The 14,435-nt window shown below is 42.6% G+C and overlaps 1 protein-coding gene across 6 annotated transcripts in view; it reads right to left on the bottom strand.

Annotated features, from left to right (window-relative positions):
- The window catches only part of DDX3X (DEAD-box helicase 3 X-linked), a 33,392-nt gene extending 19,211 nt beyond the window's left edge, over positions 1 to 14,181 (bottom strand). For 2 of the 6 annotated variants that reach the window (XM_039508767.1, XM_039508785.1), the window contains exons 1-7: positions 13,998 to 14,181; positions 11,611 to 11,665; positions 10,006 to 10,056; positions 4,540 to 4,674; positions 2,133 to 2,256; positions 458 to 619; positions 267 to 366 (exon numbers count right to left, since the gene is read on the bottom strand). In XM_039508767.1, coding sequence (XP_039364701.1) covers positions 267 to 366; positions 458 to 619; positions 2,133 to 2,256; positions 4,540 to 4,674; positions 10,006 to 10,056; positions 11,611 to 11,665; positions 13,998 to 14,042 — 672 coding nt within the window. In that variant the 5' untranslated portion in view covers positions 14,043 to 14,181. Of the gene's footprint in view, positions 1 to 266; positions 367 to 457; positions 620 to 2,132; positions 2,257 to 4,539; positions 4,675 to 10,005; positions 10,057 to 11,610; positions 11,666 to 13,621; positions 13,649 to 13,997 lie in introns of those variants that run through there. The other 4 variants (XM_039508794.1, XM_039508814.1, XM_039508775.1 and 1 more) reach the window with 3 other exon arrangements.
- Between the last annotated feature and the right edge of the window lie 254 nt (positions 14,182 to 14,435).

Below are 14,435 nucleotides of genomic sequence, written 5' to 3'. Positions count from 1 at the left end.
GATGTAGCTATTAAAGCAACATAAGGGAAGCTGTCAAACAAGTGAATCTCACCATTCATAGTTTGCTTACCAACTGTTCTGTCATGCTTTCTGATTCACTAAAGTATGGTGGATCCGTTACATATCAGGAGGAAAAAGTTGCTGGACATAGTTTAAGCACTAGAAGCACCAATTCTCAGATTCATCAGGTTTCTCTTCTAAGTTTGTTTACTTGGTATATAGCAACTGAAAATCTAGATTCAACATTAAAAATTTAATAAGCTTACACTTTCAATATGTGGAGGACAGTTGCTGCCTGTTGCCTCAACGGGAATGTCATCATATTTCTCAAAGTTAATGCCTGTATTGCCTCCGGAGAAGAGCTCTCTGAAAGGAGACGATAGAAGACATCAGTATTCTAGTAGTTAACCTAGATTTGATTGGCATGCGGATACCTAAATGAAGTTAAGTTACTCACTGTTCCAGACGATCACTTGGTGGAAGTGGTTTTGACCAGTCATCTTCATCTGACTTTTCAGACCAGCGACTATTTCCACCACGGTCAAATCTGCCAAAGCCACCCCTATCACCACGACTGCCAATACCATCATAGTCACCGCCTCTTCCACGGTCCTCAAATCTAAACAAAAAACCTACTTAAAAATCTAGCTCAACAAGGGTGGTTGTCTGACATGAAACTGAGGCCCATTATGTTTAGCTGCATATTAATTCCACATATTAGGTAAAATATAAAATGTTATATTCCAAATCTGGAATCAAATTCAAACAAAGCAGAACCCTGCCCATCAAGCTTGTGTACATTACATATACTTTGTTTGGTAAAAAAGTTAGTGACTAATGTTTTAGGGGAAAACAGTGCTGCTTCCTATATTAACTGCTCAATTGTTTGTAAACTAGAGCATGGATAAGCTTAATAATCAAAATAGGAAACTAACTAGTTATAGAAGTTTATTTTTAAAAATACTGTTACTTAAGAAGTTTTAAGTTGAGAGAAACTGACATTTACCTGTAGAACGGCAATTCAGAATTCTCCCTTTTACATGTGTTTGAATTACAGGTTTTAGTGGACACCCATTCTAGAAAGGTGACAGTTTTATACAAAGGGGAGGCACATTAAGCAGTGTTAATTCATTGACTACTTTATAGTAAAAATTCACAACTGGCAAGTTTTACTTGCTCCTATATTTTATTGCTCATACAAATGGAAAATTTTCTCAACTCAAGTACACCTGGCCCTTTGTCATGTCAATGATTACATTATACAAGCATGCTCCCTCTTTGTAAAATGGGCTTTGGATAAAATGTAGAAAAGAAAAAGTCCTTACCTGGGTTGCGTTTAGTTTTAGGCCTGGTAAACCATGTTTGAGAAAATTCAGGATACAGGACTAACGAGGCGAAAAAGGTAATTCTCACCACACTTGTGCATACAAACATGAGGTGTTTAGAACTGACCAAATAAAAGGAGAGAACCTGCAAGAGTCTTACCCAATTGTTTTATTAAATTCACTCAGATTGTTCTCAGCTACACTTTTAATAGGGAAAAAAATGTTGAGAACATTCTAACTTCAATTTTGTCATTTTACATTAAGCACTTGCTCCCAATAACTAGTAAGTGTTCACCTGTGATGCAAGCATCCTATTGCCATTCCACAGAAGTGGCAAATCGTTACAACTCCAATGTCATTAGCTAGTCCAAAGACTCAAACCAATTCACTCAGTTTAAGTCAGTGTTTCTCAACCTTTGTGCTGGCAACCCCCTACCTTAAGCTTGGGGTTTCAGCTGCCCTGCAGCAAGGGGCTCCCAGAATCAGCTGCCTCATGGGGCTGAAACCATGTACTTGAGTTTTGTGGGGCCCTAGGCAATTGCCCTGCTTCTTACCCGCTAATGCCAGCCCTGCTTATGACCCCTAGGTTGAGAAACACTGCTTTAAGTTATTTACAATACTGCCTATCCTGAAAGACTAGTTTTCCAAGCAGGGTTCTCATTCTGCTGCCCCAAATTACTAAATAGCCCTGTTTACATGTCATATGGAGAACTGAAGCTAGAGTGAAGCAAGATCATAGTTCTACCATAAAACTTAGTGCTGATGTAAAAGTTAGTTTTGCACTGCATGGAGCAAGAAGATACTAACCTTCCTCCTCTTGACCCATTCCCACGTTCACTAAAGAAGCTCGATTTTCCCCCACGGTCACTCCGAGCACCAAAGCTGCTGTATGCATCCTTGTCTCTACCAGAATTCCACCCACTGTCAAATCCTAGATATGGAAAGAAAAGGGTTACTTTTCTAGTCATATAAAAGTCAATAGGTCTCTGTTCAGGGTAACAAACCAATTTTAACAAGCAAAAGACTCAGTTCAATCTAAAGCCACCATGAAGGTGCACATGGGTTAGGAGCTAGCCAAAAGGTAAACTCCAACAGAGTGCATTCTCCCCACTCCCACACTTTATTAGAGTGATTTAGATCAGGAGATGGATTTCAGACACATGGCTAGCTATACTCAGTAGTTAGAGAATATTGGAAAGTTGTACAGTACTAATGAAACGACAGGTCAAGCAAGAGAGTCACATTTTAGAGTCCAACTATGCAGTTATTTAAATCTATACTACTTAACTACATAAAACAAGGACTTAGTACAGGGATAGCCAAACTGGCTTGTGAGCCACATGTAACTCTTACCATTCAAGTGCAGCTTTGAACACTTCCTCTTCTCTCCCCCCCCCCAAATTCTCCACCTACCAGTCCTGGGGGAGGGGGAAGCTTGGGACCTCTGCCTTGCAGCAGGGTGGGGGGTTGGGACTTCTGTCCAATGGGGGGGGTGGAGGGGTCTTGGAGCTTCAGCCCTGTGGGGTGCACCTGCCAAGGCTTGGGGCTGGAGCAGGAGCAGGGCTGGAGCCCTGTCAGGTGCATCCCGGCTCTTGAACTTCTGAGATTGTCTAATGTGGCTTGGAGGGTCAGTAAACGTGGCTACCCCAACTTAGTATAAAATAGTCTCTGCATGTTGTGCTCATAACCTGAATTGCACCTGAACTGCTGCAGTTAAAAACCCCAATCTAAAAGCACACTGAGCTCTAATTTACTAGTCTAATCATATTCTGGAAAGGAATGTCCATGGGCACTTAATGAAGCCACTCTTCACCATACCCCAGCCATAGTATCTCATTCCTTAGAATTTCATAGTACTCCAAATAATGACAAGACACCAATGAGTGGCTCAATTGCTATGTTAGCATACATGGTTAACAAAAAACTGAAACTATAGCAAACTGCTACCCTTGAAAACATGAAAACTTTGGAGCTGGAGCATCAAGCTGTCCCCCCACCCCCCGTTCATAAATCTGAGCTCCAGCCTCCTTTGGCTGCTGAATAGAAGAACAGATTTCTCCAACCCCTACAAGAAAAGCAGGCAAAACTCCCCAACTCCCACCCAAAAGTGATGGGGTCACTACATCTGTGTAAAATTATATCTTTGCATCCAGAAGTTTTGGAATTGATTATCCGCTCTTGAAGGCTCATTCAAAAAAGAGCCTACATATTGCATAATATAGACTATCCCAATCTTTCTTTGCCTACCTGTTTTGAGACGGGAAGTGAAATACTAAGCCAAACAACTCCCCTTTTTTGTAACCACACCAGGAGGGTTCAAAGTGAGATATCTAATATGGGACCACAAATGCTAAAGACAGATTTACAGATGTATGGAGTCATTAAGGACAAAGTTGAAGTTTTGTGATAGTTGTATGTAATTTAGAGTGACTAAAAGCACTTACGTCACTTAAATTGGTTTTGATTAGGGAAAAGTTTTAGGACCATATTTGCAATTTGGCCAGCCAACCTGCAGTCTAACATCTCAAAATGTAGATCAATAAACATGAAAATCCTTTATTAGCAAGGCAGCTTAATGAATAGAGTGCCGCCTGTTTTAAGGCATCCCTTACACACAAGCAACACTAAAAAAGTGGCAGAGTACTCTCATTTTGTGGGTGCTTTCCAGGGGCAAAAGCTCGGAATCTGATGTTTTGATTACTCAACTTGAGCTAGAAGTCTTGTTTGTAGTTATGGCACTGGACTGGGAACCAGGAAATCCATTTTATTCCTTAAGTACAGACTTCCTGCATGACCTTGGGCGAGTCACTTTGGTTGCATTACTCTTGTTTTAGACTGTAGCAGACTCCTACCTTTTGTATTCTCCGTTAACGGTGTAAACTCTTCAAAAATAGACCTTCTATCCATGTATAATATAGCAGCAAACATAATGGCACCCCAATTTCAGTTAAGGCCTGTAAGCCCCATTTCTTGTATCCTAGTAGGTGAAGACAGGCAGCTCAGCACTAAACCAGTACCATGTGCACTAAGTCCAACTTCATAAGCCACTAGCATTCATGTGAGATCTCAGTTTCACATGCTACAAATTTAAACCAAACTGAAACTTTTGGGAGGAAAACTATTCTCTAGTTGTTAGAGTAGAGTATCTTGTCTCCACACCAAATTGCAGGAGTGCTGTTGGCTGAAAGGTGAGAGTAACAATCCCCTCGCCCACCTCTGTCATCATGTCCAGATCCTCCTCTAGATCCAAACCCATTGCGATCACGATCATAGCCATTCATCCGGCTGTCTCGGTCATAGCCATTCATATAGCCATTACCTCCGCGACCAGAGTCCCAGTTGGGGGAATCTTTGGCAGAGAATAAAAAGTGAAACAATTAAAGGAAAATGTAACTCATGCCAGTGAGCAGTTTGCAAGCTCCATAGCACCAATCCAGAGGTGGTGTAACCTTTACTGCCAGAATGCAAAAAGCTGCAGCAATACAGAATCCTTCCAAAGGCAGGGGATCCTTTTAGGTCCCTATCCTTAATTGGAGCTACAGACCACTTTACTGGGAAGGATCCATGGCAAGAACAGTTTCTCTAATTTACTAAACATTGTTCACAAACTGTTAACTCTTATGGAGAAGAGACTCCAAACTCAGCCAAAACCAACTCTGAGTTTGTTGAAAAGGCTCCTTTGAAAGCTAGTTTAGTTAGATAGCTCAGATGATGTTTCAGTAACATTAAGAGTATCCTGTGCACTATGGTTATTGCCATACTATAAGTTGATGGAGCCTATTGCAAGAACTCTGGATAGTTGAGAATAGCTCTAGTACTTCATATGAAGGTAACTGAAATAGCAATTGAGGGAGATTTAAGATTCTCCCCGCCAACCTTTTATCTGCTCCTTAGTTAACAGGTTAGAATAAACCAAGCCATCAGGATTTCTTTAAGAGTCAGGAAAGCTAGATTTTAGTACTTTTTCACTTGAAGACAGTTACACAGGATGAACTCCTAAGAATTTTGGACTATTGTGTAGTCTACTGTGCCACATAAGCAAAGCTTGTTAGTCAGACAAGCCTTACTAGCAATGCTGTATTGGAAGACAGGTCATAGTAAGAACTAGTTTTTAAGAAAGGGGAATAGATGTGGTTAGCAATGAATCAATGACTGGGTCCAGAGAGTTAATGGCTGCATTTCTGGAGAGGTCTCAATTGCTATGTTAAGATTTCACTGGTACAGAAAGGAACAGATCCCAGGAGGGGAAGATTTATATCCTCATTTCATATAGGGAATGACCCAGCAAGATACAGGCACAGTGAATTAGTTTCAGCAAGGTTTAGACCTAGTGTCACCACACAAAGGTGTGCCCGTTTTAAAAAGTCCAGCTTTCAGTTAAAGTAGCACAGCTTTGTTTCAACCAGGCCTTAGTAAAGGAGACATGCAGCCACTCAAAGACAAACATCTATACCAAGGCAGTCAACATCATAGTAGAGAAAGTATGAGTGAGTGAGTCTTCAGTCTGAGTGAATTGTAATCTTAAATTTGTGAAGGCAAGCAGAACAGATTACAAGCTTAAGGAATGAACTGTGCCATTAACTAGCAACAACTAGGAGACAGTATTTTTAACGGTGAACTGCACTAGTGATGAAATAAAACATGGCAAGCAACATACAGGATTTTACCAAGTGTCATTTATACCCATGCAAGTGTTCAAGTTAGCCTGCACACACTTTCCTCTGCATGAGCAAGTGCAACTCAAAAAAAGCCAGTGGAAGTCAATTTTAACTTTGAGACTCATTATGCATGATGACTTTCATCTGTTTCCAAATACGGAGAACTCTTAAACCTGGTGCAAATAGAACTGCAATGTTTGTTAGAAATAAAAGTCTGATGCGAGTTACTTATCCTGCAAGTGTTTGTCGAGACCTTGGCTTTATAGCCATTTACTGGTAATCTTTGCCAAAGTCATTTTACTAGGCTTTCACCATAAGCGGAATGGCAACCTTTCATCCCCCACATGTCTACTGAGACAATGTGGTCTGGTAGTAAAATTCTAGAGAAAGCCATGCTAGAAGTTGTAATAGGGTATAAAAAACCCAACCAACCTCGTTTTTAAACCAACTCTTCATCTATCCAGGGTGATTACACCATCCATGGTGATTAAATGCAGAATGCTACTGGCTTAGCTGATTTGGCTAAGAGCACAACTACCCTAAGGATAAGTCTATAAGGGTGCAATTTCTTACTAGTGTAGCCCTACGGTACTACTGAAAAGCAAGAATCCATCCATACTCATGTCTTTCTACTGCTTTAGAGCTGGTATAAAAAGGTTACTTACTATCAAGTACAACCCATGAACAAATGGCCAGCATCAAAATGCTTTGTTTTGGAAGCTTGCATGGATACCAGATACATGTACTTTTTTAATATAAGCTCACTAAGATTCTACAGACCTAAGCTATATTTGACTACCTTAAAGTGTTACATAAAAACATTTTAAGCCAAGCAGCAGCTAGTATACATATCTCCAGAACAGCTGAAATGCAGTCAGAAAGGATAATTGGATAATTTAAAACAAAAAAAATTGCACACTCAAACATCGCTTGTTAGTTCATTGAGTCACTGCTGTATAGCCAGTTTCAACTCATGCTATAGAATAGCACAGTTATACATCAGCGCACTGATATTGACTTACAGCTTCTTGGTGGCGGCCCTGAATTGGAATAGTAGTTTTTCATGTAGCTACAGATATTTCCTGTTGTAAAGAGAGCCATGAAAACTCCAGGGATATAGCAGAGTAAAAAACCAAAAGGCTTAAAGAAAGCTTAAGACAGAATGTATTCTATACTTTCTCTGATCAGGCACAGTTCCATCAACCTGATGATCAAAGAGGCATTACAGAGAAGCTAAATGTACAGATGAAATTTAAGTGCCTGTTATGGCTACAAAAGAATGGGGGGAAAAAAGATTTCCATAGAGAACAGACAAAATTCCACAAGTTAAAGGCTTTTGTTTTCTCCCATGCATGCCATACAGAAAGTGGTTGGCACATTCCATGAGTCAGCTGAACAGTACAGCATCTCATTTCATCCAGTAAGATTGAACAATGATTTAGCCAGTTAGTGAAATGTAAACCCTATTAAAGGAAGATTTACCATTGGTCTTTAAGAAGTATTATCTTGGGCCAGCAAGCATTTGAATCACTTCCACTTCAGAATTACTTGAACACTCTGCCTACTCTACCATTCAAGGAATTAGTAAATCAAAGGGTTCTACTGCAAGTGAAGCAAGATGGTCTCCGTAGGCAGTTCAGAAGGATTTTAAGTATATACCCACATTAGAAATAAGGCAAATAGAGAAGCAGCTCTCTTCTACCCCAGAACATGGCCTTGGATCCACAGCACCAGGCTTCTCCCATCAGTAACTGCATCCTGAAGAGTCTTCCTCCAAAGAAATATGGTATAGAAGCTACATTTTTTTTATAATAATCTTGGAGGCAGACTAGAGCATTTCCTTCCATCTGTAGTAAGCTGAAGCAGTGGGATCCCCATAATCTCAGGGCTACGCCATGGGTAAATTCGGAAAGTTGTGGGCTAAAGGAAAAAACGTCCAAAAACAATGCCAATGGGATTTAGAATGAGTTACCATGCATTGAAGGGGGACGTATCAGCAGCACTTTGGCTCCACCTTCCTGTAGATGAGCAGTCAGTGAGGTTTGGAACTTCTCTACCAGGTCTGGCCCATCCTATCACTTATCAATCCATTATTTGTATGCAATATTTTCAATTTAAACATGAACTAAATTCTTTCCCAGACCACTCTTAAGCTGCAAAGGCTCTATACATTCCAGCATGTTCAACTAAAGCAGGCTGACATTGTGCTGCTTTAGGCAATACCTACCTAACATTAAAATACACCTTTTTTCCTTAAGATAAGGCTAGTTATAGTATGGAGGGGTATGCTTCAACAGCCACAAACCTGGAGATAAGCAAGTGCTTTGCTCAACAGTTTTAACATTGACTTTTTAGAAGTGCTTGCAGGCAGAATACGTTTATGGTTTGTGCTAAATGGCTCCAGAAGTACTAGGCTGAAAAGGCCAAATTTTCATTTCAGTATCTCCAAAAGATCAATTGGTGCCATTATCCCAGGAATAATGGCGTTTTAGACTAGATCTTATGTTAAGTGAATTAATACAGGGATCTCAATTAAGAGTTCACTAGTTTATCAAAAGCTGAGTTGCCAAGTAGATTGCTAAATAGTTACATTAATTCTATTTTTAAGATGCTTTATGTGTGTTTTAACTAATCAAGATTTGACAATAAAAATCTATTTTAAGGCATACTCTTAAAATTAAAGAGTAACAGAATATACAGTAGTAGTTTCTTGGATTACAGTGGTGGTTTTGCTAAATTTAGAAAAATACTTGATTCAAGCTAGTCAGTCTTCTTTCCTCTAGAAAGTTGCATGAAGTAATGCAACACAGCTGATTGACACTTTTCAGTAATACCCATTGCCATGTACTGTAATTTTAGCTGCCCAATTGTAACTATTAGGCTGTCATTTGACAAGGGATTGTGCCTTTTTGCTCCACCCATTCAGTGCATATCATGTCTGCACACTACCACAGTAGTGTGCAAATACCACTCATTGAGCTGTTTGAAGGACTTACCTCTTTCAGACTCACTAAGAGGGGAAAAAGGAAAGGAAAGAATTAAGGATTCCCCCTCTTATGTATTACATCGACAGGGATGTAATTTCTACCCTCCCTCCCAAACTGAGCTGCCCATAGACCAGGTAAAGATCAGAAAGCTTCATTTTATCTGATGTAAGTCTCATGATTTTATTCTATAGTAAGCAGCCCACTCATAAGCCATATGTAAATCACAGTTTCTCATATAGTCCATGTTTTCCTATGGCAGCAGGAAACACATTTGCAGTTTTGGGCCACAGGAAAAGCACACGGGTACCGTTGATACTGCACTGCTGCTATTGCCCATGGATTATTCTTTTTATAAATAAAGAAAAGACATTACACAGAATCTTAACTGAAGCGTACCAGAATCATTTTTACTACTCAATGCCAGCCAGCAACAGCATGAATTTTATCAATCTCCAGTGTAGGGAATTGAGGCATGCCTCCTATCCATAGGAAAATGGATCCAGACTGTATACTTCCTCAGAAGTGACAGCAGGAGTGAAGTTAAACTAATTTTTGGAGATATCACACTGCACTCAAGAGATCCTCACACTAGCACCAATGAGTGATTAGAACAGAGATGGCTGACCCCAGATCACTACAACGAAACAATCATTTATTTGTAAGATTAAGAGTCCATCTTGCTTCAACACTGTCATTTGATTATGACCTATGCAACTTGGAAGCTGATATAGTCTCAGGCTTGGTAGACACATCCTGAACAATATAATCAAGTGACAGTTCAACTACAGCCAAGGTCAAATTTAGTGTTTAAGCTAGTGATACAGCCAATGAAAGCCAAGGACTTTTATGACTATGTAAAGAACAATCTAGCAGTATGTATAGTCACACTTACAATATGAAGAGTAGTGCAAAATGTCAAAAATCTGAAATGCATCTTACTATTGAGATAATTCAAGCATGATTGGTGCTTGCAGTTGTCCTTTACTATATATTGCATTAAGTAATGCCAACACATTAACAAAACAAAAAACATACCCTGTTTTGAAGGTTCTCTATTCCGTAAATGAGGAGGAATGTATCGACCCTCTAAAAAGAAGAAACACTAGTTAGTTTTGTTATAGAACCACATACAAATGTGTAAGTAGCAACATCTGTTAAAAATTTGTCTTCACCACCAAAAGTGTCTTTATTCTGAGAAAGATCTGGTTCAATTACCTGCTTCTTAGGGACTCTTCAGGCAAGTACACCATCCCAATTAAGGCCCATAGAACCTGCCTCAATTCTAGAGGCTTCAAAAGCAGTCCAAGACAGCGCAGTTATGACACAGGCATGCGTGCTGTACACTGTTTCACAAGAATGTATTTGTCCACCCCTTTTATTCAACACAAGAGTGCTGTTTGGCCTCAGTCATCTATGTGCTTTATGCCTCCATAGCAGAGAATTGGCTGGTTCTCCACTTTTCCTTGATCAGTGGAGTTAAGCAGCATTTTGGCCAGCTAGATTTGACCCAAACCCTCTGACTTTCAACTTCTGAGACAAAGGGTAGAGCTCAGTTTTAGCATGTTGACACTTCAGGAAGTGCTGACCTTACACAATACCATTTTAGAGACTTTCCCTAGTAAATCCACTGAAATGCTTCTTGCTGGGCCTCCCCAATAGTGACCTTTCAGAAATGACATCTTGTTCCATCTCTCTAGAGAATATTGTTTATTTGGTGGGCTTGAGTATAGTATAGTAAGATGTTCTACTTACCACCCCAGGATGCTCTCTCTGTATAGCACTCCTAGTTTTAAGGAGCAAATAAATTGATGCCAGATAGCTTAGGCACTGGCTATAACACTAGAGCCACATCGGTCACATACAGATGCGTTCAGGAGGTGTTGCGCTCTCTAAATATCTGAAGACAATCCACCATCCCCTTTCAGAGCACTACTAGAAGCAAAATGATCACTCCTTTGTTCCAAATTTCACTATCTCAGCAGAAAACACCAAGATACCCATGCTTCAAGTGAAATTCTTATACAAGAATCAAATGTGAAATTCATACAATCCAAAGGAAGATTCCCCTACTGACACCACCTATATGAGGGTCTCAGTCCTGTGCTGCAGTAAAGAGCCTCCCAGAAATGTGATTTCCATATGCCAGAAGAAGCAATTCATGTCTTCAAAGCAACACTCCATTAAACTGACTTAGAATGGAAGTAGACTGGCATCCCAGAACCACTATGAAAAGATGCCTACTGGGGCTGTTTGTCTTGCATAGGCAGAAAGTTGAGTTGAAGGGCCCCCTCATGCAGCTTAGCTTCTAACTAAATGCCTGCTTCAAAGACTTACCTGGTGGGGAAGACCAGAACTAGTCTCAAACTTGGAGACCAGCTTCTATCAAGTTAAATCCTGAAGGATCTGAATAGGTTTTGCTTTTAAACAGGGAAGGAGTATTAACCCATACTACTCATTGATTTAATACATCCCCCTACCCCCTCCAATAGTCAACCCCTTTAGTTTCCCCCCCTTACATTAAGTCATTTTTAATGTAAGGCCCTGAAATGGGTGGTGTTTTTCAAAGCTGTACAGAACAAGCAAGAGCTATATATCAGGGTATAGCCAAAAGAGAACAGGTACATCGAGTTATATACTTACTTGCTGTGCTTCCACCACTCTGAGAGTCTGAGGAATTCAGGTCTAGACCAGCAAACTACAAAAAAAAATATAGCATTCATGTAGTTTATATTAACACACTGCCATCGATTCATATCGTGACATTAAGACATAGCCCAGTGACAATTAAATTTTTGAATGCTTTTATGCTCACAAATGAATGTGCACCACATTCAATGGCTGCTTGGTAACCAGAACCTAGCTCTCAGCACTTGCAATTCAACCGTTAAGATAATCAAATCAAGAACTCTAGTCATTTCCCTCTTATGGTACTAAATTTTTGTTAGGACCATACAAACACACTAGAAAAATGGTCCAAGGATGCTTTCTATAAGGAGTATGATCAAGGTTCCCAATACACAATTTTAAAAAACATGGTTGTTCCAGAAGTGGAAAGAGTACAGAACAACAGTTTTCAGACACAATAAATAAAGTTTGATTTTTGTGTAAGCATATAAGATGGCTGTCTTCCTTTTACTAAAAAAAGCAGTATGGGGGTAGGAATGCACTGCTTTAGTAACACTTGCTAAGTGACTATATGGTGTAAAATCTAGGCCTTAAGGGTTTTTTTTTTTAAATGATAAAAAGCCATTAAGTTGACTTGAAAGATTCAAATATATTCAGTGAGTATGCAGTTTTCGATACTAGTACATTATTACACATGTTAATTTAGATATTAATCTGCTTGTATTTGTAGCTTCAATTTCACCTACATTAACACAGAGATGACAAAACCTTGTTATGATTATAAGGCAGGCTGTCATTTGCCAATAGTTGGCACAACTCCAGATTCAACTTGGAGTGGGGTTAGGTAGCCTACTAGTTGTACAAACCAACTACCATTTATAAAAAAAATTCCAGGGAATTATAGGACTAAGATTTTCTCAGAAAGCACCTAACAAACATGTCTACAAGTGGTCTCTGAAACTAGGATTGTGTAAGATGATGGTTTTTGGCAGCATGCCATCTCCACTTACATAAAAAAAGCTAAGTGGAAGAAACCTTCAGTGTGCACACTGTTCTTGATGTCAACTCTAACTTGTATGAGGGGCTAAGGGGAATGCTTCCATTTAGGTAACAGATGTTCAACTCCCACTTAAAAAATAAAATTTGCTAATTTTTGCAATCCTATGAAAACAAAGTACACAGCATATGCGCTGTTAGTTTCAGAGACATGGTGTTTAGACTTGCTGCCTACTGACACCACTGTTGTGACAAGCAAGTGTCATTCCAATTCTGGGGAATGGGTCGGGGGAGAAGATAATCAAGCGCAGATTTCTGTCCGATTCGAAGTTTCAATTGTAGCCTTAACACAGCCTGCCATTTTAGGCTAATAATTATTGACGGGGGGGAGGGGGTCGCTACAGCCGCTGTCCTGGCATTTCCTCTCGAAGTAGGTCAGACAGCCGGTCCCTGCTCCGAGGAAACACACGTGACCGGTCGCCGGATTAGCGGAGCGGCTGCTCCCTGCAGCATCTGAAATCCCAGCCCGCAGCGCCCGCTGCACCGCCGCACTGAGATGGCTGCCGCAGTGGTAAATGCCGGGGGGAGGGGAGCGGGTTCCCCGTCACAGCGCCGCCCAGCGAGGGCCAGACTCGGGGTAATGGGCGAGCGCGCGGCGCGAAAAGGCAGGACTCGGCTCCCCGGGCTACTTGCCCCGCTTCCTCGCCACGCTCCGGCACGTGGCCAGAGTCCCCTCCCCACCCCGCGGCACGGATACGGGAGACCGGCGGGCCCGCTGCTACACCCGGCTTCCCCCTGGCGCCTCGTTAGCTCCGCCCGCGGGGAGGCAGCGCGAAGCCGGGTCCGCCCGCGACACTCGCCGGCAGCGGGTGAGCCACGTTCTGGCCCAGCTGCGTCACTGCGGCCCAGGCAGGCAGGAGCGGGCGCGAGAACAAAGGAGTCTCTCCCCCCCCCCCCCCCCGCGCGCCCGTCCCGGAGCGCGCGAGACAAAGGCCCGGCCCAGCCCGCCGCCTGCCTCCGTCACACGCACAATGGCCGCCATTGTCCCCGCAGCCGTTCCTCGCAGCCGCCGCCAGGGGTCCGGTGCCTCACACAAAAGCCGGGCTTGGGGCCTGCTCGCCAGGCCGCAGCGCCACGCGCAGCCCGGCGGCCAGGAGAAACATCCACCCCTCGCCCCGGGATCGAGACCAGCGCAGCGATTAGTCGCCCCACGACGGAAACTGCGCAACAATTAAACGCGCAAGAAGCCGGCGGGCGAGGGGGTTAAACGGGGGGGAAAATCGCGACACCCTCATTGAGAGCTGAGGCCGAGCTTGCGACAATCGTGACTCGATGGTGCTGCTGCTCCCTCCCCCGCCGCCGCCGCCGCCATCATCATCATCATCGATTATCTCGCGGCCCCTCACCTGCTGGTCTAGACTGAGGGCATTTTCCACCGCCACATGACTCATAACGAGAGATCGTCTCGGGAGGTCGCGCTCCGCGTCTAGAGAGTCGGATTCGCCGGGTCTCGAACTCGCTGCTGCTGCCGCTTGTTCGCGTCGAATCGTTTCGCTTCTCTAACTGAAACCCCCCCGGCTCGGCCCGGCCCTTATATACCCCCGCCCCCTCCCTGCCAGCGCGCTGACTTCAGCACGCAAACTACGCCCCCTCTCGGCTCGATCCCTTCCCCCACCCCTGCAGCAAGGATCTCGCGAGAGAACCGGCAGTTCTGTATTAAGGGAGGGGAGGAATCCAGGAGTATCGCGAGATCTCCGCAGGCTCGTCCCCTCGGTTTTCGACGGGTGAGGCTCCAGAGACGTCGCGCGAGATCTCCTACCATGGGCTTCTATGATCCCAAGTGG

The sequence above is a fragment of the Mauremys reevesii genome, linkage group 1 (assembly GCF_016161935.1).
Source record: "Mauremys reevesii isolate NIE-2019 linkage group 1, ASM1616193v1, whole genome shotgun sequence".
NCBI classification, from domain to species: Eukaryota; Metazoa; Chordata; order Testudines; family Geoemydidae; genus Mauremys; species Mauremys reevesii.
Note: the sequence above shows the minus strand (reverse complement) of the source record. Positions and strands in the feature narration are given on the sequence as shown.